General features: G+C 42.0%; 3 protein-coding genes across 4 annotated transcripts in view; 1 reads left to right on the forward strand and 2 right to left on the reverse strand.

Annotated features, from left to right (window-relative positions):
• Positions 1-4,512: 4,512 nt before the first annotated feature.
• On the reverse strand, positions 4,513-9,219 carry LOC115178787 (beta-2-glycoprotein 1). Of its 2 annotated transcripts, none has more exons than XM_029740101.1 (8): positions 9,057-9,219; positions 7,065-7,241; positions 6,748-6,844; positions 6,459-6,535; positions 5,945-6,133; positions 5,236-5,415; positions 4,854-5,051; positions 4,513-4,745 (listed from the first exon to the last, which is right to left on the reverse strand). In XM_029740101.1, the coding sequence occupies exons 1-8, from the start codon at positions 9,124-9,126 to the stop codon at positions 4,681-4,683; spliced, it is 1,053 nt and encodes a 350-aa protein (XP_029595961.1). In that variant the 5' UTR covers positions 9,127-9,219; the 3' UTR covers positions 4,513-4,680. The 2 variants fall into 2 exon arrangements, with proteins under 2 accessions (XP_029595961.1, XP_029595962.1); XM_029740102.1 differs by lacking the exon at positions 9,057-9,219 and adding an exon at positions 8,649-8,679.
• A 627-nt stretch (positions 9,220-9,846) lies between these two features.
• On the reverse strand, positions 9,847-13,513 carry LOC115178786 (beta-2-glycoprotein 1). Its single transcript, XM_029740100.1, has 8 exons — positions 13,353-13,513; positions 13,006-13,185; positions 12,602-12,692; positions 12,439-12,515; positions 12,150-12,341; positions 11,181-11,360; positions 10,284-10,481; positions 9,847-9,991 (listed from the first exon to the last, which is right to left on the reverse strand). Exons 1-8 carry the CDS (start codon positions 13,420-13,422, stop codon positions 9,909-9,911), a joined length of 1,071 nt encoding a protein of 356 aa, XP_029595960.1. The 5' UTR covers positions 13,423-13,513; the 3' UTR covers positions 9,847-9,908.
• Positions 13,514-19,767: 6,254 nt separating this feature from the next.
• LOC115177626 (protein kinase C alpha type) overlaps positions 19,768-25,595 on the forward strand; it is a 259,435-nt gene continuing 253,607 nt past the window's right edge. Inside the window, exons 1-2 of the mRNA XM_029738557.1 lie at positions 19,768-20,167; positions 20,923-20,954. Coding sequence (XP_029594417.1) covers positions 20,001-20,167; positions 20,923-20,954 — 199 coding nt within the window. The 5' untranslated portion in view covers positions 19,768-20,000. The remainder of the gene's footprint in view (positions 20,168-20,922; positions 20,955-25,595) is intronic.

Below are 25,595 nucleotides of genomic sequence, written 5' to 3' on the forward strand. Positions count from 1 at the left end.
CACAAAGTGGAGTCACGTTAAAGTGTGACACACGTCATGACGTCTACTGGTTTCCCAGTAATCCTCTCAGACTGGATTTCTCAGTTGTGACGGGACAAAAATCACCCTGGAGGTGCCCCAAATGGCACCCTATTCCCTATGGGCCCTGGTCAAAAGACGTGCACTATAAAGGGAGCCATTTGGGACGCGGACATAACACTAAATGAGTGGCACATACATGGGCATCTACCACACAGCTACACAAGTAAGCACCTAAAACGACACAGCTTCTACACTTACTAACGTGGTCAAGGTTGGCCATTTTCCCTGACTGAGACAGAGAATGGCAAAGCCTCACGTCTTCACCCTGATTAAGAGGTAGGATTAGTCCTGCCAGGAGAGACCGGGGTATGGTGGAGGTGTGGGTAGAGAGAAGGAGGGGTGGGGGATGAGTAAAATAGGGGCTAAAACCAAATCAGGGCATGAAGACTTATCCACAGTCGGCTGAGGAGTGTTCCAAGGCCTGAGAAAAGAGGAGGCACGGAATCAGATAAGGAAAGAACGTTGAACCATTAACTTTGCAGAAGTCTCACCAAGCCAACTGCCCAGATGTTATCAAAAATCTCTCTCTCTACCTGTTTGCTTCTCTCTCTTTCTAATCCTAGATTAAAGGGACTTGGATACCACTTGAAAAGTTGGATTCTGAAATAGCCAGAACCACATCTGAGAGAAAGACAGAGAATTAACAAGACACCACCAACTCAGGGTAAAAAGAGAGAAAAAAGCATATTGTTCAATATGGAGACCCAGAAGTATAATCCTGTAATATAAGTCATCCGGAGGCAATGAAACAGACTCCAAAGCAACTTTCTGAAGGAGGCCAGAGAGGAAAATCAAAACTGTTGTCAGACAACATATTTGTCCTCTCTAGCGACTAGGCCTCGTTTTGATCTTGTGGCTTCCGAGAAGAGAGACACAATGACTATCTGTGATGCTTTGTGTGTGTGTGTGTGTGTGTGTGTGTGCGTACGCCTGCGTGCACGTTACCATCATTAACAGTGGATGGATAGTGACCAGCGTCATTGCTTTTCAAAGGGTGACTAAACCCCTGTCTCTTTCATGTGGGTGACGACATGACCTTGCTTGGTCTACGGAGGACGCCAGCCAGGCACCACAGTCCGGTTATAGGCAGCGGTAGGCCAAACAATGCCAGGGCCTGGTGCCATCCACCCCTGCATCCCTCCATCCCCAGCTGCATCCTCTCAACAAAGCCTCGATTGAAGTGGATTCATTTATTTATTCCGCTTTCACAAGACTGACATGAAAGACTTGACTGTGTGTTTCAATGTATTGTAACTTTGTTATCTAAGAAGGCTTGAGGAAGACACCCCAGAGATCAAAGCTGTGTAGAGACACAAAGTGGAGTCACGTTAAAGTGTGACACACGTCATGATGTCTACTGGTTTCCCAGTAATCCTCTCAGACTGGATTTCTCAGTTGTGACGGGACAAAAATCACCCTGGAGGTGCCCCAAATGGCACCCTATTCCCTATGGGCCCTGGTCAAAAGAAGTGCACTATTAGGGAATAGGGAGCCATTTGGGGTGCAACCCAAAACCTTAAACCAGTGGCGCATACAGTACATGGGCATCTACCATATAGCTACACAAGTAACCCCCTACAACTACACAGCCTCTACACTTACTGTACTAAAGTGGTCAAGGTCGGCCATTTTCCCTGACTGAGACAGAGAATGGCAAAGCCTCACGTCTTCACCCTGATTAAGAGGTGGGATTAGTCCTGCCAGGAGAGACCGGGTGTGGTGGAGGTGTGGGTAGAGAAAGAGAGAGAGCAGGTATGAATAAAAGAAGGGCTAAAACAACTCAGGGAATGAAGACTTATCCACCATTGACCAAAGCGTCCTCCGAGGCCTGACATAAGAGAAAGAAACCACATCAGGAAAAAAATGTTAAGTTGGCATAAGTCTCACCAAGCCAACTGCCCCGATGTTATCAAAAAAATCTCTCTTTCTCTCTCTCTCCCCTATGGAATATTCCTTTGATTCCAGAATCATGCTGGTTCGCTAATCTAAGCAGTTCCACCCCTACAAGGTAGAGTCTGCTGCCTTTGCAGTATTTGGTTACACTGAATTGTATGTCTCCACCACCCCACCTGCATTGCTGTCTACTGCTGGTGTGAAGAAGATAGCCTCAATATGAACCATTGACCAGGCTACTACTCGTGCATCAGACCATGCATTGCTGACTCATCCTCTGATCCTCCCCTCATTTGGGAGCACGATGTTTTAGAAAACAAGCCCTCATTTGGATTAGAATAAACACTGTACTTTAATATTACCTAAATGAGGCCAACCATCTGACTCGAGAAAAGGACTGTTTGGTTTTGAAACAAGATCATCGCTCTGTCTATCGACTCGATCCCATCCTGATGGCACTTCCTCAGGTTGGCCACTAGCTGGCGTGAGTGGACAACTTGAGGCAACTGGTGGTTATGCAGACATGGGGTCAGGCATTTTTCAGTGTTTTTCAGAACGTCATCAATTAGGGTTGTCCCTTATGATGTTGCAGTATGTCCGTTATATGCGGTCGCAAATCTTTCGTGGGTGGAATTGGGAAAAACTCACTCTGGGAACTCGCCAACGCAAAATCCCAGTATTCACCTTGAAAAGAAACGGTCAGAATGATTTATCTTTCAGAACTCCATACCCACATGCTCCTCCTATTTCCTCCCATCACCATTGTGTGGGATTAACCATAGCCAGTAGATGCATCTGTCACCCTAGATGAGCCATAGACAAAGAAGGGAGCTTTAATGAGTGTTTGGGAGAGAACAGATGAGGTTCTGCCCATCAATTAGGACTGCTTAGACTGGTGGCCTTTGAAGTGTACTGGACTCCAAGTCCCAGCATGCTCTATGGCATAGACCAGGGGTGGAGGATGGGAGGCCTCCTGAGGTAATACATCGCCACACCTCAGAATACAGATTAGAATGGAATGAGATTCTATTTCTCTGATCATTTCAACCTAACACCAACCACTCTTCCACCATCTCTTCTCCTTTCCTTCGCTTAAACAGTAGCTTCCGTTAGAAATCATATTGCTGGCTGGGCTGGATTCATGTCTCCTGTATCTTGCTCTTCAACCCAACCCAACACTGGCTGTTTTTGCTTCCCAGGCAGGTAAAGCTCACCATCTAGACTAGTGGCCATGTACTGTATGAAACAAACAATTCATATCAACTCTCACATAAAACACATTCTAAAACATCAATTCTTGCTCCATCAACTCAAATAACTCCAAGCAAATGATCGGAATTTTTCCTGGCATTACCGCCTCGCATTACCGCTAATGATACTAACGATAGAAAGCATTCTGGATACTGCGTGTTCATGTCTTCAACCACGAAACAACCATGAAACAACATCTACTCTCCTTAGGACACAACTCATCTCACTTTGGACGAGAGAGAAAAGGGGGATAGAAAGCGAGAGAGCAAACAAGTGAGAAGAGAGCTAGAGAGAGAGAGACAGACAGAGAGAGAATGCGAAAGACGGGACAGAGAGAAAGACAATAACCGTTTGGAGTCAGAAAACAGATTTCAAAGAGGCTCCAAACAGCCTGCATGTGAAATCGGATAGCAACTAATAAAGTGCATCTCTTCACAACAATAAATAATGCATCAAGAGGAAACAACATGAAACAGGGAGACTTGTTTGATCCGCAGAAAGACGGAGAAAAGGGTTTATTAACGGACGTCAGTGCATTGCATTCATGTCATGGAGGAGCGCTCGTACCAGGCCTCATTTAAAGTCAATATCTAAAGAACTTCTCCGCAACTTTGCCGACGTGTGGTCCAGATGAATATTATGTGAAATAAGTTGAATACATTTGTGTGAAATAGTTAGTGTCGGGCTATAGTTGGTTGGTGAACATGCTGTCGTGTTTGGAAGTGTTCTGAAAACTGTTCAAGTGCGGTCCTGGCTCGCCCTGAGGCATTTTCTATCTATTTTCTCTTGCTATGGTGGGATACGTAAACAGAAACAAATTGTCTGTCTGAAGTACTCTTACAACACCAACCCCCCACCCCCTCTGTCTCCCTCCATTCAGTAACCATTGGAAACCCTTGTGACTCCACCTACAGTCGGCCTCTGCAGTTCTTTCATGTCCTGCCTCGCTGCCCCAGTGGGGAAGGAGAGTCATGTGTGATGTAGCAATGAGTTTGGTGTGTATTTAGTGTGTGTGTGGGATGTAGCAATGAGTTTGGTGTGTATTTAGTGTGTGTGTGATGTAGCAATGAGTTTGTTGTGTATTTAGTGTGTGTGTGATGTAGCAATGAGTTTGAGTTTTGAGTGTGTGTGTGTGTGTGTATGTTTGAGTTTTTCCTGACCACTTGACCTGACAGAGTATCTCACAGCTGTACAACACTGACATCATGTGACATCATTTGGAAATTGAGTTTATACTGTTATTTTGCAAGCATTGGGTAAGATGTTGGGTCAAGTCATCTACAAAGATACAAGCAAACAGTGTATTTTATTCATTGTAAAATTTGTTCTCTACAGAAAAATTATTCCGAAGAACAAATGGATAGCATTACATAGAAATACACATGGTTTTACTGACATTTATTTCACAGGCAATCAATGTTCTTGGTCTCAATTTGCTTTGTCATGCACAGCGTTTCAGCACTGGGTTATCTCAGATGGCAGGGAATCATAGTTGAATTTATATGTAAAACCACTTGGTTCTAGAAAGGAAAACACACACAGACATCATTAAGACTTGATGGTAATGTTTCGTTTTTTTTATATAGAAAATAGCCAATAAGAAAAAAACGCTTGCGCTCTAGTCTCACCTTCAAAGCATTCTGGGATATTGAGTTTTCCATCGATGCACTGGGTTGACACTGCATAGCCACACTTCTTCTCTTTGTTCATACAGTAAACAAAGACGACGTCTGCATGCAAGATTTTATTGGGCTCGAAATCCCCTATCCAAAATTTCTTTCCATTGTAAAGGATGCGTCCTCTTTTAATACCTATTTTGCAGGAAGCTGTGGAACAAAGAGTGAAACTATGATCAATAATTATAATATTGGCTCAGGGAGCCAGGTGGATATTATTATTTAGAATTTCAAAAACAGCAACATTCAGCTATTCAAAAACACCGATTTGATAGGTAACTAAATAAGTTTGGTTAAACAAAATACAAAATTGTCACAAATTCAGTGGTCCTACCCCTGCAAACTGGCTTCATTGACCAATCTCCTGTTTTGAGACATTCGATCTCCACAGGCCCATCCAGGACATAGTCTACATTACATCCATATTTGACAGTCTCCTTGAAGCCATGCTCCCTCTTATCATTAATGGTCATGTAGCCGTTTTTGATGCCTGTTGGAGCTGAACAGGTCACCACTGGAAACAAATAAGAGGTCAATCAGGGTTAGTGTGTGTTCAGAATACCACTTTAACTTCATCCACAAAGCAAATCACTTGTCATTTATTACCACTTAAAAAGGTGCAATTTGTATTTCATTTCATTTCCTCAGAAGTATCACAAACATATCTGGCCAAAACTTAAACTAACAAATTGGTTACACGAGCCAATAACCATCCCCTCGGCTTACAAAAGTTCACAAACTAAAGTAAGACATTTCTAAGGTGACATGAAGTGTTCAGCAATAAAAATAAAGATGTTTTATTGTCACATACAGCGCCCCTGGAGCAAATTAGGGTTAAGTGCCTTGCTCAAGGGCACATCGACAGATTGTTCACCTTGTTGGCTTGGGTATTCAAACCAGCGACCATTTGGTTACTGGCCCAACGCTCTAACCCAGGGATGGGCAACTGGCCTCTTTGTAGGCCTTAGTGGCCTCTCTCTAGGCTACCTGCCACCCTAGCAATACAACAGATCAGAGCCTTTGACTGAAAACGCTGTACCTACATTTACATTCTGGTGGCTCAGTCCAGTTTCCGTTAGCGCTGCACGATCCCCTCTCATTTCCTATGAGGACAAGTGGAGGGAAACACTCATAGGTCCCCCCAAAACCAAACACAATCCTGTTGCCTGTCAACGTTCTGTCGTAGACAATTTTCCCATATTTAGGTATTGGAGGAAGACCACATATCACCGCTAAAAGAGGGGAGAGATTTCATTCACATGCTCATTAATCAAGCACATTATATTGAAATACGTGAGATTCTCTATATTTTTTATCAGAGACATATGATGTAACATATGAATAACATAGTCTACAGTAAAGCCATTATTCAAATCTCCGTTTTACACATTGTAGAATGTTCTTTACAATGACAGAAATGAGGCCACATTTACATTGTGCTTATAGATTTGTAAGTATCAATGTGAGTTTGTATGCATTATCAATGTGAGATCATGTTGAATCATTACTGTTAAGTGCTAGAGTAGTTATGTATTTCAGTATAAGGCAGAAACTTACGTGTACACTTTGGTGGTGGATCACTCCATTGTCCGTCGTACAAGCACTCAATGGTACTGGCTCCTTGCAGGATATACCTGTAGACCACATTACCGTAATCTGTCAAATGATGTACTAAAAAAACTAAGTGGACACTATATTAGGTGTATGGGTATACAGTTATTTCTACTTTTACTTACTTTACATGTGTTTGATACAATAACAAATGTTATAGACTTTGACAGCACGGAGAGGTGACCAGTCATCAATGAAACACTAGAATAGAATTTGTAAATGCTATTCCCCATACCCCTCATGGCAGGTGTAGTTGATGATACTCTGGTAGACAATGTCCACAAACTCCATGTCTCCATGGTCTAGCGCTTCTGGGAAAGAGCAACTCTTTGCTGCATCAGAAGTTTAAAAAAAAGAGTCAGTCAGCATTGCTCAACAGTTCCATCAATATGAGTATCAACTGATAATACTTGTAATATACTGAGTATCAATTGATAATACTTGCAATATAGTGAGTATCAACTAATAATACATGGTATGTCTTTTGAGTATCAAATTATGATACATGAATAGTAATACTGTTTTGGGTTAAACTTTATAAAAGCGTCCTACCTGAGCACGTGAGTCTAGACTTGGTCCAGTCTCCGCTAGCAGTGCAGATGATTGAGCGAGAGCCTGAGGAGGGTGTGTATCCTCGTTTACACGACAACACCACCTCGTCTCCGGGGGAGTACACCCTCTGGAACCCCTCCAGTTCCTTATCGTCACCCAGGGGCGGGCGGCCACATTCTGAGGGGTCAGACAAGCAACGGGACGAGTCAATAAAACACACACACACAAAAACAAACAAACACACACAGACACAGAAAAAAACATGGACATATAGATTAACCAAAGAAGTGCCCGTGCAGCTCCCCAGACATGCAGGTGACATTTTACGGATTGTCTAGTGATAGTTTGTTGAGCATAAAGGTAGGTGGACTATTCAAATAAAGTGTATTTTTCCTTTCAGCTTACAGTAACTGAAAGTATTCGTCAACATAACACAAGCTCATTTGTCTAAACACACTCTGACAACATGTTCACTGAGGGTACGTAGGAATATTGAACAGCATACAGCACAGAAACTCAAAAGGCTTCTAAATCAATAGGCCAAAACACTGGGGCATTATAATGAACAAAAATATAAACGCAACATGTAAAGTGTTGGTCCCATGTTTCATGATCTGAAATAAAAGATCCCAGAAGTCTTTCATACGCACAAAAATGGTATTTCTCTGAAATGTATTGCACTAATTTGTTCACATCCCCGTTAGTGAGCATTTCCCCTTTGCCAAGATAATCCATCGACCTGACAGGTGTGGCATATCAAGAAGCTGATTAAACAGCATGATCATTACACAGGTGCACCTTGTGCTGGGGACAATAAAAGGCCACTCTAAAATCTGCAGTCTTGTCACACAACACAATGTCACATATGTCTCAAGTTGAGGGAGTGTGCAATTGAATGTTCATTTCTCTACCATAAGCTGCTTCCAATGTCTTTTTAGAGAATTTGGCAGTACATCCAATTGGCCTCACAACAGCAGACCACATGTAACCATGTCAGCCCAGGACCTCCACAACCAGCTTATTCACCTGCGGGATCGTCTGAGACCAGCCACCCAGACAGCTGATTAAATTGTGGGTTTGCACAACCAAAGAATTTCTGCACAAACCGTCAGAAACCGTCACAGGGAAGCTCATCTGCGTGCTCGTCGTCCTCACCAGGGTCTTGACCTGACTGCAGTTCAGCATCGTAACTGACTTCAGTGCGCAAATGCTCACCTTCGATGGCCACTGGCATGCTGGAGAAGTGTGCACTTCAAGGATGAATCCTGGTTTCAACTGTATCGGGCGTGTATGGCGTTGTGCGGGCGAGCGGTTCGCTGATGTCAACGTTGTCAACTGAGTGCCCCATGGTGGTGGTGGGGTTATGGAATGGGCAGGCACAATGAACACAGTTGCATTTTATCGATGACAATTTGAATACAAAGAGATACCGTGGCGAGATCCTGAGGCCCATTGTCGTGCCGTTCATCTGCCGTCATCACCTCATGTTTCAGCATGATAAGGCACGGCCCCACGTTGCAAAGATCTGTACAAAATTCCTGGAAGCTAAAAATGCCCCAGTTCTTTCATGGCCTGCATACTCACCAGACAAGTCACCCATTAAGTCTGTTTGGAATGCTCTGCATCGACATGTACATGTTCCAGTTCCAGCCAGCAATATCCAGCAACTTCACAAAGCCATTGAAGAGGCATGGGACAACATTCCACAGGCCACAATCAACAGCCTGATCAACTCTATTCGAAGGAGATGGTGTCGCACTGCATGAGGCAAATGGTGGTCACACAAGATACTGACAGGTTTTCTGATCCACGCCCATAGTACTTTTTTAAAGGTGTCTGTGACCAGCATATCTGTATTCCCAGTCATGTGAAATGTATAGATTAGGACCTAATGAATTTATTTCAATTGACTGATTTCCTTATATGAACTGTAACTCAGTTTAAATGGTTACATTTTGTTCACTGTATATACCGTAATAATAGATACTGTACCGTTCTTGGATGTCACTGGTGTATACAAGGCAAGCAGACAGATCAGCAGCAAAGACAGACTTGGTGCCATCGTCTGTGGTGTGGAGAGAGCGTCTCTCCTCTCTGGTTTCAAGGGTAAAAATCGGAATGTCGTTGGAGCTCCCAGGTTTTTGTGTAAGGTAATTGGATAAGGGTCGATGACAACGCAGAATGAGGTCTTTTACTATTTACGTAATTTACCGTAAAACACCAGACCTTTGAACCTTACTGTTGCCCCCCCCCCCATTCCTAGTACACATCACCAGTTCTCTGTAACTCTTCACCAAATCATGGATGCAAAATCCATTTATGTGGTATAATAAAGTTGACTGGAACTATTCTAGCACTATAACATTGATGTGGCTAGATGATGCCGATTTACATACGCAGACCTACTACTATGAATCTTTATGTGTGATTTTATCTGTTAACAGAATGGAATGCATTTGTAATCTCATACAGTTTGAGTTTGTTGTTGTTGCCAAATTGCAAGAGTTCAGTCAGATATCGAGTTCAAGGCAAAACAAACAAATGTTTACTCTTGGTTAAAAAGTAACTTATTTTTCTCTCAAAACTGCAGAGCCCTTTGTGTATGAGCAGAGATTACAAATACTGTAATCCTATACTGACATCTAGTGTCATTTTCAGGTAACATGTACTTTACAGGCAATCAAATTCAGGCTCATTCAAGTTATGGATATAATCAACAGGTTACTAGCAAAAGCAAGGCTGGATTATTTGGACACAAAGTCAAATAGACTGCTAAAACAGATTTTTTTTAAAGTCATATTTATTTGTAATTTATTTGCCCCATTTATCCTCTTTGTATGGTGTTTATTTTGTTAGGTCGGCTTGACACATCGCAATCTCAGATGGAAGTGATTTGGGCTTGAGGGTGTACTCCATCTTGCCTGGTTCTAAGAGAAAGACAGACACACAAACACATTTGCCATTTTAGTTGTGAGAATATTAAGGACTCAACTAAACATCTTTGGGAAGCTTTGAAAATGTGATGGCAGCGACCACAACACATTTTACTCTGGGTTGTGTTCATTTGTCATCAAAAGGAATAAAATGGACTGAAACATGGAGAGACTACCCACACGTGTCCAATAAGAAACACTCATTTTCGATTTACGTAGTAAAATGTTTTAAAACTTGCATGCCATAATGAACGTGACCATGTTATTTTGGTACGAAGGGCCTCACCTTTAAAGCATTCTGGGGTACTGAGTGTGCCGTCGATGCACTGACTTGCTACTGGAATCCCACACTTCAGCTCCTTGTTCAGACAGTAGAACACAACAGGCTCCCCGTGAAGGACTCTATTAGGTTTCAGATCCCCAATCCAGATCTTCTTGGCGTTGTAGAAGATGCGACCTCTGTTGATGTTAACTTTACAGGGGGCTGCAGTAAAGCGAAGACAAGCAAAGCAGCATGACTCTCCGTTTAGAATTGAATAGAATGAAATGGAAAAGATCATGGAAATTCTTCATTTTCGTTCTGTATCAGTACCCAGCCAGACACACCACATACACAATAGGTTGAGAGCAACACATGGTCAGCCACACAGCAGCAATCCCGGAGATGGTTTGGGAATGCAGTGCTTTGCTCAAAAGGCACAAACGGCAGTACGCTCTCATTACGTAATCCTTGCAGTCACCAAAGATGAAATAAATGGTTGCTGATACACATCTAATCACACGTAAGTCAACAAGCTGGTTCGATATACAGACGCACACAAGTGACATTCCCACAAGAGCAACAGTGCAACCTGTTCTATGACTCATTGGCTAAGGTGTGAACTTTCCCCAATGTACAGCAGAGGAGGCTGGCGGGAGGTGCTATAGGAGGACATGCTCATTATAATGGCTGGAATGGAATAGACAGAACAGAGTCAAACGTGGTTTCCATATGTTTGATACCGTTCCATTCCAACCATTACAATGAGCTCGTCCTCATATAGCTCCTCCCACCAGCCTCCTCTATGTACAGCTCTAGGGTCAGCTTCCCCTCCCCCAATCATAACCTTAACCATTAGTGGGGGAAATGCAAAACTGACTGAAGATCAGCGTCTAAGGGCAACTTCACCCTACACTGACTCACCTCTACAAACGGGCAAAGTGGACCAGTTGCCTGTATTCTGACACTGTATTTCCTCAGAGCCGTCCAGAACGTAGTGTTCCTGGCACTGGTACTTGACCTTCTCCTTGTAACCGGCCTCCCTCATCACAGCAAAGGTGATGATTCCATGGTCTATCGTTGGTGGGATAGAGCAACTCACCTCTGCAACAGGTCAGAAAAGTCATGGGCTAGTGAAAGTGTATTAGCAACGCAATATTGTCAGGATTAATCTAAATTACAGAAATAAGTTAAGGCATAAACAGAGGAAGACAGGATTATGCAAATTGATCAATTATCATCGCTTGGAGTGGATGAACAGTTAACAATAACCATTTTAACCAGAATCTTCGTCAGGGCCGGCTCCAGGCATAAGCGGTTCCCATGCCGCTAGTGGCCCCCCCATTTTATTAGTATTTATTTTTTGGAATTCATTCGGGGTCTCAACTTACTGTTGAGAGTTAGGATAATAGAATACACAAGGTGCACGTTTGAAATTTGGTTGTGCATCACTCAATTAACCATGTCAGCTAACAAAGATTGGTAAATTAGTCTAGCCAGCTATCTGTCCGAATACCGACCAGGCATGTGCCCAGGGGCCCTGACCTCCAAAGGGCCCCTATTGATTTTGTTAGTCACAGTCACTCAGATATCATCAACATGGCATAAGTAATGGACAAATGTGTAGAATTGCAGGAAATTAGCTTTAAAAAATGATCTCCACCCCATGGAAAAAATTGCAGGGAATTAACTATAAAACATTTGGGAGGGGCAACCAAATCTCACGTAGGGCCCCAAAAAGGCTAGACCTATGTAATAATGGGCCTCCATAAGATCATTGATAATTTATCAGTGGTTCCACCAGATATCACTCAAAAACTTCTCAACCAATGAGATTTGTTCATGATGGAACAGACAAACCATTTGGCTGGTGCTGCCACTGTCTGCACCTACCCTTGCATACCGGTGGCTCAGTCACGTTTCCACTGGCCAGGCACGATCCTCTCTCGTTGCCAATGGGAGCTCTTGGCGGCAAACACTCATACGTCCAGCTCTGTCCGTACTGGATTTCATTGCCAGTGAACTTCTTATTGTCATAGACAATTTTACCATGCTTAGGTGCTTGAGGCAGAGCACAACTCACAGCTGCAGGGAGGAAATATTTTATATAATCAAGACCATATTTACATATTTAGACAAACATTGGAGAAAAGCAAGGTTACATTCTGGAGGTATAGTATACCTTTACACATTGGTGGTGGTGCACTGAGGGTACCATCGTGTAAACACACGCTCTCATTGGCTCCTATCATGACGTACCTGAAGAACACAAATTCTTATTGGTCTGAGATGCAGAGAGTCAGCAAAATGTAGTCAGAACTAAACCGCACTGTGTTTCCCCTCACCCGTCATCACATGTGTAGTTGAGTACACTCTTGAATGGCACGTCAATCATCCCTGGCTTTTGCATAGGCTTGGGGAGAGGACACATCTTTGCTGTGTCAAAAATGGATAAGATTCATGTGGATATAATTTATGCATTTCATGTGGTACATTTTTGGGGGGATCCTACTATATCCCTAGCCCCTTGCTAGAGTATGGACTGCCCATGGTACTGTATAGGTGACTTTAGGGTTCCAAAATTCCCAGAAACATTCCCAAAATTCCCAGTTGGAAGATTCCTTGAGTCAGGGACTAATAAGCTGGAAATCTGGAATCCTCCAACCAGGATTTCTGGAAAACCCAACAATTTACCTGAATTTTTGTGAACATAGGTGGATTTATGCTTTGCGAATGGGGTGGAGCTTACGAGAACACACAAGGTCCAGTTTGGTCCACTCTCCCGAGGCAGAGCAGGTGATCCTGGCAGTCTTGCCGTTCCCAGGTGTGTATCCACGCTCACACGCCAGGGTCACCTCTTCTCCAATCTCATACACCCGCTTTAGGCCCAGTGTATCCATACCGTCGGTCACAGGCGGACGGCCACATACTGAGGATAAATGGGAATATTGATAGACAAACAATGTTACGGTGTATATTATATAAAAACACATATGAAATATGGCTAAAGCATAGGTCACTGAGTCTTGTGAACCAACACTAATGTATATTCTGTAATTTAAAAATACTGCCTTAATTAAATAATTTGCACTGTACCTTTCTTGCATGTCACTGACGTATAGAAGGCAAGCTGGCAGAGCAGCAGCAAAGCCAAGGTTGGGTTCATCTTCTGGGGGGTTGAGAGAGACTGTGTCCGTTCTTTCGGCAGTGGACGGTGAAAAAATGTAGACGGTCCGTTCAAAAACCCTGAAAGTCTGATCCAATGAGATCGTCTGAAATAGGCTTCCATTGATTGAACCCAAAGTTCAAAGCACATGCATATTTACTCTGAGTTGAAGGATAACTTTCACTCAGTACACTACACATACACACAGACACGTACACCTACACTACAATGACTCAGAATCATAACATGTATCAGCTGTATGAAATGCAGGTTTCACTCATGTAATACTAACGCTAAACTTTTTAATAACTGTCATTCGAATTTGATTTGGTTTCTAAAGGGGAGGCTGTACAGTCTTGCCCTACCTGTGTCGTTCAGATAGGACAGGTTAAGCCTGATTCAGATGGTATTTATTTTGGCTATTGCCCAATGTGCATACTGTTAATCTACTACTAATGTATTAGCTTGATATTTAGCATTATAATGGCACCGTCGGGATCACCAAGACAACTATTTACATCGACACAGCACTAACACCCGTCTTTCCTTTCTGCTGAAGTCCTGTCCTTACGACTGCTACGAGGCTAACTATTTGTTACACCGTGACAAATATGTGATCGGCTTAGGTCTATAACCTAATCAGAAATATGAGGACAACAGTGGGACATAGATACTTTTTAGGAATTGGGAGAGAAAAGCACTGAGGTCACAGACAACTGTAGTAGGACATGTACTGGGGGGGGGGGGGTAATTGGACACAGGGGAGGGTAGTCCATTTTTTTCCCCTTTCGCTCTTCTGCAGGTTTTACTATGTAATTTCTTCCATCCTAGCCAAATGTCCTCATCTGCTTGCATGCACCCTCCCTATATATTAGGGTGTTTTGGTACTTCTTGTATGCACTACGCTTTTCCACGTGCTAACTTTTAGTATACCACAGGTCAATATAGTCTACCAGTCTACAGTGGTTGCTCAACTACAAGTTTTGAGATTATGCTGCGGGCCTGTAGTTCTTTTTGCTGCCCTATATCCACCATTCATAGTGACAGTGGTAGGTGGATCGTTTGTCCAGATCTGCAATACCTGTCATACCACACATTAAAGCATTCAAAGCTGCATCGATTTATAATATCAATCAACAAGAACAAATAGGAATAGCTGATAGGCAGCGGAGAGGCATCATTGCAGCATGAAAGAACAGTAAAGACAGGCAGCTCAAAAAGCTCCCTTTATAAAAGGCACATGGCGACGCCACTGGTGGCAGATGGTTCGAGTCTGCTATTTATTATCCAAGGGGCAGGCAAGAGAATGGTCGTGGACAGGCAAAAGATCATAAACAAGGTCAGGGTCCAGGAGGTACAAGGGCAGGCAGTATGGTCAGGCAGGCGGGTTCAGAGTCAAGGCAGGAAAGGGTCAAAACCGGGAGGATGCGCAAAAGAGCGATAAGGAAACAGCAGGAGCACTGGAAAACCACGCTGGTTGACTTGACAAGACGAATTGGCCACAGATAAACGGAACACCGGAATAAATACCCAGGGACTAATGGGGAAAACGGGTGACACCTGGAGGTGGGTGGAGACAATCACAATGACAGGTGAAACAGATCAGGGCCTGACACCCTTATTGATCTTGTTTAGGGACAATACAATTATCCTACATAGACTAGCCTACAACACCACAATGCAATCAACAATTGCTTTATTGTTTCAAAGTGATTACAACGTCCTACAATAGGCTGCAGTGAAAATGCCATTAGAATAAAGACGCAAAAGCCCTGTGATTTGAATGTTTCACTCCATGTGGATCTGTTGTGCGTCTACTCTGTCTAAAAAAGACCAGTAGCAGGCCAGTCTGGCTGTATTTTTTTATTTCTGATAGTGAGTCTGTTGCAGATCATCATTCTCCCAAATCGTCCCACGTATTCCTTTCCAATCAGAGCGGCTATTCCTCACGCACCTAGAATCTAACCCTTCAATACAACCTAAATATTTCTCAATTAACTTTTAAAATGTATTACCTGTTATATGTGGCATAAACACAAGAGTCACAATGTTTTAATCTGATTAGGCGACATCAAAAGTATTCTGCAGGCATACTCACGTTCGACCAAATTATAATTCCAGCATCCTCAAAATGGTTTGACATTATCCAGGTATCCAGCCAACCTTTTTATGCGAGTAAAGTACATGATGGATAAAACAAATTGATGGTAACAGCACATTTATTGGAAAACTTTCGAAATGTTGACAAAACAAAATACGTTAGACAAGGTGGGATCTTTTTGTATCAGTAAAATTCGTTATTCGAGAAATGGCGTTAAAAATGCTTTTATATTGGTATAGAACTATCATATTGACGTAAACTTGGGAGTCATGTGATGTGTTGTTTGGTCCTCCCGCTTGGACTCAGGAAAGCATGCAGTTTATTAGGCTACAAATGAAATCAATTCTAATGAACTTCACAGGGTGATGAGCTTGATGCTCCTTTCCAATAAATATCGAGGGTCTTATTCTGGTGACATGATGATCGATGCTTGGCTGCCATTTGACAAATCAAAAATAATCTCATGCAGTAGGCTATATCTGCGAGCTATTGGATAGAGCCACCTGTGAATACCAGAATGGGCACATTCGCTATACCTACGCAAAACATTTTTTTGTGACACATCCATCAGTAGGCCTAGAGTTTAAAATGCGATGCTACATGGTAATTATTCGGTACATGGTCATTTAACCAAAAAGTAATTTTTATGTGCACTACCTATTTAAATGCACAGACTTGTATCCGCAACAAGTCAATTTGATGGCAACAACTCTGATAGGAAAATGTACATATTGTTTTTATGCAGATTATAGAATAATAGCATGAAAATCTGTTGCCAATTGGATGGAAACCTAGCTATAGACACCCTAAAGACTCTGTCAAGTGCGCTAGTCCAGTGTCACTTTGATTATGCCTGATTCACCAACAGCCCCAAACATCTAAAGAATAAGCTATCAGCCAGCCAAACGAGCTTGCAAGAATTGTACTCCCCGCTCATACTCATCTGGATGTCAAGCATTTTAAGCAGCTAGCCTGGCTATCTGTGGGAAAAAAATTGTACTATTAATTAAATTTGGTCTAGTCCACAGCATTATCACAGACTCAGCCCCCAGGTACGTATCCAACTATTTTTCATTTGTTAGTGATGTCCTCCAGCATAATATCAGAGGCAAAAACTCTACTATTCACTGTTTTAAATAGACTCTTTCTATATCTGGTAAGAACACATTTTTATATACCGGTGTTGTTGAGTGGAACAAAGTACCACAGCAACTCAAAGCCATACCAACCATAACCACTTTTTAAAAGAATGTCAAAAGCTGGCAAATGTGGGAACAGTAGAACCTTTTTTGTCTGTATCTAAGTATGTATCTATTTGTGTATGTACACTACCGGTCAAAAGTTTTACAAGGCCTACTAATTCATGGGTTTTTCTTTATTTTTACTATTTTCTACATTGTAGAATAATAGTGAAGACATAAAAACTATGAAATAACACAAATGGAATCATGTAGTGACCAAAAGAGTGTTAAACAAATTCAAATATATTTTATTTTTGAGATTCTATAAAGTAGCCATCCTTTGCCTTGATGACAGCTTTGCACACTCTTGGCATTCTCTCAACCTGCTTCATGAGGTAGTTACCTGGAATGCATTTCAATTAACAGGTGGGCCTTGTTAAAAGTTCATTTGTGGAATTTCTTTCCTTCTTAATGCGTTTGAGCCAATCAGTTGTGTTGAGGCAAGGTAGTGGGGGTATACAGAAGATACACTAGCCCTATTTGGTAAAAGACCAAGTCCATATTATGGCAAGAACAGCTCAAATAAGCAAAGAGAAACAGTCTATCATTACTTGAAGACATGAAGGTCAGTCAATCCAGAAAATTTCAAGAACTTTGAAAGTTTCATCAAGTACAGTTGCAAAAACCATCAAGTGCTATGATGAAACTGGCTCTCATGAGGACCGCCAGAGGATAGGAAGTCCCAGAGTTACCTCTGCTGCAGAGGATAAGTTCATGAGAGTTACCAGCCTCAAATATTGCAGCCCAAATAAATGCTTCACAGAGTTCAAGTAAGACCCATCTCAACATCAACTGTTCAGAGGAGACTGTGTGAATCAGGCCTTCATGGTTGAATTGCTGCAAAGAAACTACTAATAAAGGACACCAATAATAAGAAGAGACTTGCTTGGGCCAAGAAACATGAGCAATGGACATTAGACCAGTTGAAATTTGTCCTTTGGTCTGGAGTCCAAATTGGAGATTTTTGGTTCCAACCGCCGTGTCTTTGTGAGAGACACGGTGTGGGAGAACAGATGATCTCTGCATGTGTGGTTCCCACCATAAAGCAATTCAAGGTTCACATTCAAGGTTCAGAATTCAAGGTTCACTTAACCAGCATGGCTACCACAGCATTCTGCAGCGATACGCCATCCCATCTGGTTTGCGCTTAGTGGGACTATCATTTGTTTTTCAACAGGACAATGACCCAACACACCTCCAGGCTGTGTAAGGGCTATTTTACCAAGGAGGAGAGTGATGGAGTGCTGCATCAGATGTCCTGGCATCCATAATCCCCAGACCTCAAACAAATTGAGATGGTTTGGAATGAGTCGGACTGCAAAATGAAGGAAAAGCAGTCAACAAGTGCACAGCATATGTGGGAACTCCTTCAAGACTTTGGGGAAAGCATTCCAGGTGAAGCTGGTTGAGAGAATGCCAATAGTGTGCAAAGCTGTCATCAAGGAAAAGGGTGGCTATTTTGAAGAATCTCAAATATAAATATGATTTGTTTAACACTTTTTTTGTTTACTACATGATTCCATTAGTTATTTCATAGCTTTGATGTCTTCACTGTTATTCTACAATGTAGAAAATAGTAAAAATAAAGAAAAACCCTTGAATGAGTAGGTGTTCTAAAACTTGTGACCAGTAGTGTATTTGTGTAAAAAAAAAAAATAGAGACCACAGTGGAAATACGTTTTTAAATGACCAAAAAAATCAATCGATCAATCCAAACTGTGCAGTGGCAATTTGTTGAACAGAAAGAGACATCCGTTACAAAGCACAAAAAAAAGCTTAATGACATTCGGAGATTGTCAAGCCAAGCCTTCTATACTGGGAAAGCCTACAAGGTAGGGAGGGATGTATTTTTCTGTTTGTTGATATTGACATAGTTTATTTAGTGTGGCGTTGAAAGCGCAAAGCATGATATTGAAGCGTCTGAAGCCGGGATGCGTTGTTTATTGCTTATGTGGTGCATTGGCACAGAAACCTGTTGGTGGAACATCCGTTACATATATTTTATATTGTTATAAATATGACATCAAAATGTTGATCATCTGATTATTGTCTTCATTTGGCTCTGATCATAGTGTAAGCCTAATGAAATAGGAAGAGAGAGCGGGCTCGTCTGTGGTGGTCGGCGAACCCTCAACCTTCTGGCCGTAGGACTGCATGTCGTCGACTGTGCCACAAAAGCATGCTGAAGTGCGAAGACAATATCCACGTTTATAAACACAGGTGTCGCTACACTGCCCTACATAGGCAAAACACAGTAACCGCCAATTTGGTTAAAAAAAATATTGGATCTGTTGTAATGGCCAGGTATTATCTGATTAATGTGGTATTTGTTCTTCTGTCAGGAAACTAAGCCAGTTGATCAGAATATATCACGGTGTATCAGAAATTGCTGTCTGTCTAAACAGAAAAAGACTTCGAAGTCAGATTCTGCAGTAAAAACAACTTTGTAGGGCAATATTGTCATTGTTATTTGTGATCGTAAACATTAGAGGAGGGTCATTTGAAAATATGATCCTCCCCCCACAGTAAATGTTGAACTGTCCCTAAAGACTTCATAACAAATGAATAAGCCACACATAACACATTGATAATGGATAACAATGTGATGACTATGACCAGTGCTTGACTTAGGCGAAATAGGTACTCATTTTGGGTGCCTGCTCTGTTTTAATTTAGGTGCAGGAACTCCATAAGAAACACATTTTAGCCAAGTCAAGCACCGACTATGATATGACTGAGATGTAGGTGTAGGTTTTTGGCTTTTCTAGGGAGTTTTTCCTAGGGAGTTTTTCCTAGCCACCGTGCCTCTTTCACATGCATTGCTTGCTGTTTGGGGTTTTAGGCTGGGTTTCTGTACAGCACTTTGAGATTTCAGCTGATATACGAAGGGCTATATAAATTAATTTGATTTGATGTAGTTTCTTTTCAAATAGTTTTAACCCAAAAATGTGCCCGTATCTTTTCCACCACTGGATGACGCTCCAATCTTCAAGATCCCAGCAGCCCTCCCTCCAGGCGATTAGTTGTGGTGACGTCGGCTCGAGTGAAAGAAGGAAGCAAAGCGCTCGGTGTGGAACCGTCAGTAAAAGTAGTTGTAGCGACAGCTTGGGAAAGCTCGTAGATAGTACAGTGTGGCCGACTTTCCTGCTCAGTGGCAAAATCCAGTGCGCGTGGAAATACATTTGATTGAATAGGTATATCCATTGGATAGAGAGGAATAACGTTGCTTTTTGACTATGGCTGATGTCACGCAATTCAACGAGGGGACCGGGGACATCGCGAAAGGGTTCGCTCGTAAAGGTGCTTTGAGGCAGAAGAACGTCCATGAAGTCAAGGACCACAAATTCACTGCGAGGTTCTTCAAGCAGCCGACTTTTTGTAGCCACTGCACCGACTTTATCTGGTAAGCGCTTTTCCTCTCCAGGCGGCCTCTGCCTGTTGAACGTTTGAGAACTCCGCCGCCTTCTCAACCAGCTATTCGGTTGTCACTTTCCCCCACATAGCTAACTGTGCTGCACCGTTACGTATACTTTCCTTACTGGAATGTTTGGTCAGCCACGCCAAAACTGGACATACTTCCAACATTTGACTGTAATGCGCCTCAATGCAAGTCCAAAGTAAATGAGTCCGTTCTGCCTACGGTGGGCTAGATTCACTGTGTACACTGTGATTGTGACAGCGCGCCTACTTTAATGTTTGTTACCAATTGTAAAAGTTGTATTTCTCCTAGTCCTTGTTTTTTAAAAATAAATATTTTGAAATAACTTACTGCTAACGAACTATATAGGTTCTAAAACCGAAACACGAGTAACAAGTGGTAACTATTCGGGCTGTTGGGTGGTTGAAGACGCACCCATGTTGACCAACCTTCCTCTTTTGAAGGTGGTGTGTTTGCTTGACTATGTATTGATAGCTACAGAGATATGTCGTCTTGAGTGAGTGAACCGAATTGTACAGTTACGACCTATGGCCGCTAAAATCCTAAGTAATGTGTAATGATTCTTGGGAAACACCTTGAACAGTTTAGGCTACTTGCTTTTTGTGACTCTGAGTCTTGGAGACTACTGCTGTTTCTGCTTGATATTACTAACATGTTTGTGTATCTGTCTGTTTCATGCTATTTGTTATTTCATTCCTCACTTTCCTCTCTCTTCACAGGGGATTTGGAAAGCAAGGATTCCAGTGCCAAGGTAATGAATGATGTCCACTCACTCAGCTCCAGTCCACCATGCGGTGTATACTCGTGTGTTTTTGTACTGCATTAATTCAAGAGGACCAGTCAATTTGACTTGCATAGACTAAAGAATGTTGCCATTTGTATTGGCGTTACTTACCTTTCAAAGAGTTTGAGATATACGGTAGGCAATATTCCCTCTAAACTGCACAGGCAGCTCTCATCAGGCTGCAGCAGTCTTTTTTTTCTTAAAGGGGCAGTGTTATAATTTGAGAGGGTCTTGAAGAAACTAAGTAGCCAGTATGCAGAATGTAGCATCATTTGTCTGATTCTTTGTAATAATGGTATGGGAATAATAATGCATTTTATTTTGTAAAGTGGTTTATTGCATCAAAAAACACAACATTTTCAATCACCACCTTGTCTGAGGAACAAGTGGATAAACAGGTTTTTTTCAAAAGTTGAACACCACACATTGGCTGCTACTGTAGGCTGAATGATAGAACAGCTATTTCCATGTTAAAATGCTATGGGGTGCATTTTTGAGGATAGGCCACTCTGGTAGGCCTACATGATGATCAAATAGCCACAGTAGCCTACTTGGCCACTGTTATAACTGTAACTTAAAGCAAGTACAGCCTCAGTGGTCACAGTAAACGCACGGCAGAAGTTGCACAGAATTTTCACAACATTCAAGTTTGCACTTGCATTGGCAAAAGGATGTTGCAATTCTTATTGGAGTTACTGTTTGAGTATGATGTCTTCCTTATACACACACACACACACACACACACACACTGGAATATGAAGTCGTAAATAACAGAAAAGAATGGTAAAAGTATCTGTGACGAAGCACTCAGAAGGTCTAATCACTCAAAGAAAAGGCATGGATTGATGTGGCAGTTTTCTGTTTCTGATCCTTTTCCAATCTCATTACCATTTCAAGTCATTTGAAGCAGTTCTTTAAAAAAAAGTTATTTATACATATTTAATAAGCCAATGACTCGCAACTTAGAGACTGAACTTTCTTTACTCTCCGGGCATTTTTGTTTGAGGCTCAGGAGTTTCTTCAAGTGCACTTTGAGACTTAAATCATCTTAATTGGATTTATGCAGCTAGTACTAGGGAATATCTTGACATTTAGTGGTTGTCTGTGTGAAGAATTGATTGTCTGCGATTTAAAAAAAAAAAAAAAGGTTATTTATGATATCAAAGTTAGAACATTTACAATGCACTCCTCGGCTCCTAGAAAGACGGACTTAGTTGTTTTGAGGACTATTTGCTAAATGTTAAATGGAGAAATGAATTAGCGTACATTATTCCCAGCTGACTAACTGGATTGACCTGAAATCAAATCACACACGGCAATCTCATGGATGCCAGAGTTCAAATAGGCCTTGTAAAGGAAACAAAACCAAAGCCCTATGGGCCCCTGTCAAAAGTAGTGCACTACATAGGGAATAGGGTGCCATTTGGGACTTAGAATGGTGTACTGTAGCCTGGCAGCTGGATCTGCTTGTGCTTTTAACCAGGCTAGGTCAGAGGGGTTAATGGCATTTGCCTGTAGTTTGCCAAGTCTCCTTAGTCAGAGTGGGTATGTGTCTCTTCCATGTACCATCAATAATCTCAAACTTCTTGTTTACCGATTCCCATCTGTACAGTACTGTAGGTAAGTGCATTTCTCAAACCTGAAGAATGTAGGCTTCCAGGCTATGTGCTCGTGCTGAGAAAAGGCAAACTTTTGTCTCAAGAAAATGTTGTATCAAGGTACCAGTTATCAGGATTTATAAATGGTTTCTAAGCTGTATATAGGCTATATATACTGTACATACACTGAGTACAAACATTAGGAACACATTCCTAATATTGAGTTTAACCCGCCTTTGCACTCAAAACAGCCTCAATTCGTCGTGGCATGGACTCTACAAGGTGTCGAAAGCGTTCCACAGGGATGCTGGCCCGTGTTGACTCCAATGCTTCCCACAGTTGTGTCAAGTTGGCTGGATGTCCTTTGGGTGGTGGACCATTCTTGATACACACACAGGAAACTATTGAGCGTGGAAAAACCCAGCAGCGTTGCAGTTCTTGACACACTCAAACCGGTGCGCCTGGCACCTACTACCATACTCTGTTCAAAGGCACCTAAATCTATTGTCTTGCCCGTTCACCCTCTGAATGGCGCACGTACACAATCCATGTCTCAATTGTCTCAAGGCTTAAAAATCTTTCTTTACCTGTCTCTTCCACTTCATCTACACTGATTGAAGTGCATTTAACAAGTGACATCAATAATGGATTATACCTTTCACTTGTATTCACTTGGTCAGTCTGTCATGGAAAGAGCAGGTAGTCCTAATGTTTTGTACACTTAGTGTATATTTATGTATTCAGATTCAGTTTTCTAGTTTTTTAAGCCTAGTCTTCACTAGCCAGATGTTTATTTTGGTTCTAAAAGCATTGTGGCCTGACCTGAAGATTTTAAATATAGTTTAATAGTGTACAATTGTGGTGCTTAGAGATTGTTGTTTTAAGTCCTTGATTGTAAATCCGATTGTAAGCCACTATGGATGAAAGTGTCCAATAAATGACTATTTAATGTGTCTGGTAACACAAGATCGTTCTCATGCAGAAAAGAGAAACAACAGTAACTCCTCATTTTACTGGAGACCTCAACATACTGCAATGATCCATTTCCTTTTTATCTGCTGTCTTGATCTGTCTAACATTTCTAAGCTGACAATTAGCTTGGCAGCCGGAGAGAGAACTGTTGGTTCGCTGGAAAAGTTATTATTTTCTTGTAATCAGACTTTTTCTTATTATTTGTAAGCATTTCCTGCATGGATGCACTTCCAATGAACTGGTGTAATACCTGAGAAAACCATTCTTATCTCTAGAAGATAAGAATGTGCGTAAAGCAGGACATTTTCCTTAGGAGCAAACACTTCATTAACAACGATACCGGTTGAATGCCAGTTAAGTATGTTGATATGTGCTTAAGTGGTGTCCCCCTCGGATATATGCCATCCTCTGAACATGAATGGCAGTGTAATGTGGAAAGTGGGGATCTTGCCAGCCAGTGCTGAGAGTCCCTGCCTCATGGTAAGTGCTGCTGCTTCAGCCAGCCAGGATGATGTTAACCTGTGATCGTTGAGCCGTTGGTTGAATGTGATCCATTCTGAAAGGATGTCTTCTGAGAGCTGCTGTTAAATGGCAGCAAAAGACATCCATTTGCTGGAGTACGAGGATAAACACTCTCCAGAGAAGGCTTTTTGATCTCTTGGGGGTTCAGAAGACCCTTGTCTGGAATATGACCGCTTTTATTGTTGTGGAGTGAGCGTGAGAGAGAGAAAGAGTGTGTGTATTAGGGTTGCACATTTTGCGGCAATATTCAGAGATGGACTTTCTGTGGGAATTAACGGGACTAAATGGGAATTAATGGAAATATATGCCTATTAATACTGTTTAAATGTGGATGTTTAATTTACCATATCATATGGAGACAGAAACGTAAACCTTTTGCTTGATCGTAAGTAGACATAATTGCAAATGATTAAATCCTTCCAATAGATTTTTTTTTACAATTATTTAATTACGAATTGAACTTTAATTAAATGAGCTGACAATTCACATGGGATGATTTCACTGAACAACAAAATAAATGGAATATTGAATGATCCCCAATGATCCATCGCATCTCCCAAAAACGTTTTCAACATACATCTGTAAAATGATAGTCGAGAAACTAAAGCTTTGGTTGTCTTCCTCTCAGGCTTTCATGTCTTCTCCCTGGACCTCCTCAATGTCCACCTCTTGAACATCAGACTGAGGCCTCATCTTCATTGTCACTTTCCAACCTTGTTGAGGATGGCTTGTTGCCCGGATGGCCACCAATATTTCAACCTTGTATTTGTCAAACTGTTGTGTGCTTTGGTGTGTGTTCCCAAACAAGGACCAGTTTCGCTCTGAGGCGGCTGATGTTGTTGGGATTTGGAGGAGGAAAGAGCCTCAGATCCACAAATCCCTTCCACCAGGTGGCTGATGAGATATGTTGGCACGACTGCCATATTGCCTCTACATCCCAAAGCCCTTAAGCAAAATTCCCCAAATTCCAGGGCCTAACTTCCCATGGAAAATGTCTGGAAAGATTCTGGAAATTTACTGGAAAGATTCCGACCCTTTGCAACCCTAGTGTGTATACTTGTGTGTGTTCAGGTTCCTGCATGCATGTGTGTATGGTAAATTGTATGTATCCATACGTACAGATGTGGTGTTGTACATCACGCATCTATCTACGTATTTGTCTGTGTGTGTGGAGCCTGTCTACCCGGGCTTAGTAACTGATCGATAAAGACACTCCTCCACTTGTATGTGTGTCTTGGTGTCTTGGAGGCGTGATGCACTTTGCTCAGAGGCGAGGTGGTAACAGACCTGCTATTCAAAAGCTAAAGGTCCCACTTAAAAATACCTGTCCTCTCATCAATTATCAACGGGCTCCTTGGAAATGGGGAGGCTCAAGTCAACAAGCAGGGAGGCTTCTATTGAGTACAGACATGATAAGCCTATCCTGTTGGGCTTTCTGTGCTGGCCTGAAATGAAGTTACATTGGATTTTCTGGAATTTGAAAATGTCTGTCTGGTATTAATTCATTTGTTGGAGT

This window comes from Salmo trutta, chromosome 38, assembly GCF_901001165.1.
Source record: "Salmo trutta chromosome 38, fSalTru1.1, whole genome shotgun sequence".
NCBI classification, from domain to species: Eukaryota; Metazoa; Chordata; class Actinopteri; order Salmoniformes; family Salmonidae; genus Salmo; species Salmo trutta.